General features: G+C 38.6%; 1 protein-coding gene across 1 annotated transcript; it reads right to left on the bottom strand.

Annotated features, from left to right (window-relative positions):
• Window positions 1–555: 555 nt before the first annotated feature.
• GCK72_024441 (uncharacterized protein) lies at window positions 556–1,320 on the bottom strand (the record flags this gene model as incomplete). Its single annotated transcript, XM_003117981.2, has 3 exons — window positions 556–587; window positions 882–975; window positions 1,093–1,320. The coding sequence occupies 3 exons, from the start codon at window positions 1,318–1,320 to the stop codon at window positions 556–558; spliced, it is 354 nt and encodes a 117-aa protein (XP_003118029.1).
• Between the last annotated feature and the right edge of the window lie 414 nt (window positions 1,321–1,734).

Here is a 1,734-nt window from a genome sequence, read left to right as displayed (position 1 = left end):
AAAACAAAAAAAAATTGGGTAGCAAGATTCCAGGTGAAAAACCTCAAGAAACATTTTTTAGGTTTTTGTTGAATATTCTAAAAGTTCGAAAGAGTACCAAAACTCAAATTTTTCAAAAATGAGCACACTATAAGATTTTGAAAAAAATTGAGAGAACAGTTCCGTTTTTTCTGAAATAAACATTTTCTAGGTTGCCTGCTTTGCGGAAACGAAGTTTTTGTAGAAAATATCTTATGCCCGAAAGAAGGTCAGAAAATTTCAAAATTACTGTACAAGTAAATAATTTCTTGTCTAATAAATATAATTACACAATTTATTACAACTGATTTATTATGGTAAGTCCTGTGTTAACATTCGCAGCTCAAACTCACTGCCACTAGCACTATTATTTGCTTTATTTTTGATTGGTTGTCAGAAGAACATCTCTTTGTATCCTCCATTGCATAACAAGTGCGTACTTGCTTCGCGCGTCAAAAACAACAAAAATATGCACAGAGTAAAAATAAAAGCGGAAGTGAGTAAAAAAAACAGAAATACACAAGAAAAAAGATGCCATCACGGATTCTCACTTTGAATCCAATATATGACTGGAATAATGAAAGGTTGAATGAGCAATGCATTTCCAACACAAACTCATGTTGTTTTCTGAGTATTTCCACTGTTGTTTTTATTCAGGTTTTCATTGTTTCCAACACGAATCTATTTTTGAAAATCCCATTTTTCACTCGTTTCCCTGCATTCACTTTATTGTGGGCTTTCGTTGTGATTGATGTCAACCACTTACCGGTGAAAAATCACCATTCAAGTCTCATTTATTTTGTGACCCGCCACTGTCTTTCGAATAGAAGTGAGCGGATTTGAAATGAAACAAAAAGACTCACGTTTTTTGGGAGCTTTTCCCTTTTTTGGAAAATATCTGATATTCTCTGTTCGAATACTTGGAGCGTCTACTGTCATCGCAATCCTCGCATTGATCTGATATGTACGAATGTTATGAAAAATAGAACGGATGGAGAGTAAGAACAAAAGAGTAAAGTTTGGAGAGCAAAAGATGGACAAGACACAAAGCAGAATTAAGGAATATAAACATACCATTCTGGGTTGTGGAGTGGCTGCTAGTACGGAAAGACATAGAGATGAGAATGGAGACGGTCCAGAGAAAGAAGTTCTCTGACCGGTACTTGATGATGTTGTCTGTTCTCCTGGTACACTACTACTTGGTGCCCAATGTGGAGGTGAGTTATGATGTGCCAATGCCTCGGGATCAAAAGTTGAAGGTCTTCGAGAAGCCGATACGCTTGGTTCTATTAACTGCCTCATAACTGGATAAGAATACGGACTAGAATAATAGGTTCTTGGCAGCCACTTAGGACGTGGTGTGAGAATCGAACCGGAGATGAGGAGCCCGAAGACTTTTTGTGGTAAGGCATAAAAGAAAAGAATTGACACATTGCTTGCGCTTATTTCCGGATTTTCCCCAGGGAGCGGCCCTCTCCGGTCGTGAAGAGGCTCAGGGCTCGAGCTCACAGTCAGTGCACCACACCATCACGTCGTGGTAGAAGAGCAAGACGGCAAAAAAAGAAACATTCTTGTCGCTTCTTACTGAGAGCACAGCTATCCTTCCACATTGACAAAACTCGACACCCTCATCCACTCCACAAAATAAGGACACATCATGAAGTAAGAGAACAATTGGAGTGCAGCTAACTTGGTAAGCGGAACAAAAACGAGGAT

The sequence above is a fragment of the Caenorhabditis remanei genome, chromosome X (assembly GCF_010183535.1).
Source record: "Caenorhabditis remanei strain PX506 chromosome X, whole genome shotgun sequence".
Lineage (NCBI taxonomy): Eukaryota > Metazoa > Nematoda > Chromadorea > Rhabditida > Rhabditidae > Caenorhabditis > Caenorhabditis remanei.
This window is presented reverse-complemented; position numbering and strand designations above follow the sequence as displayed.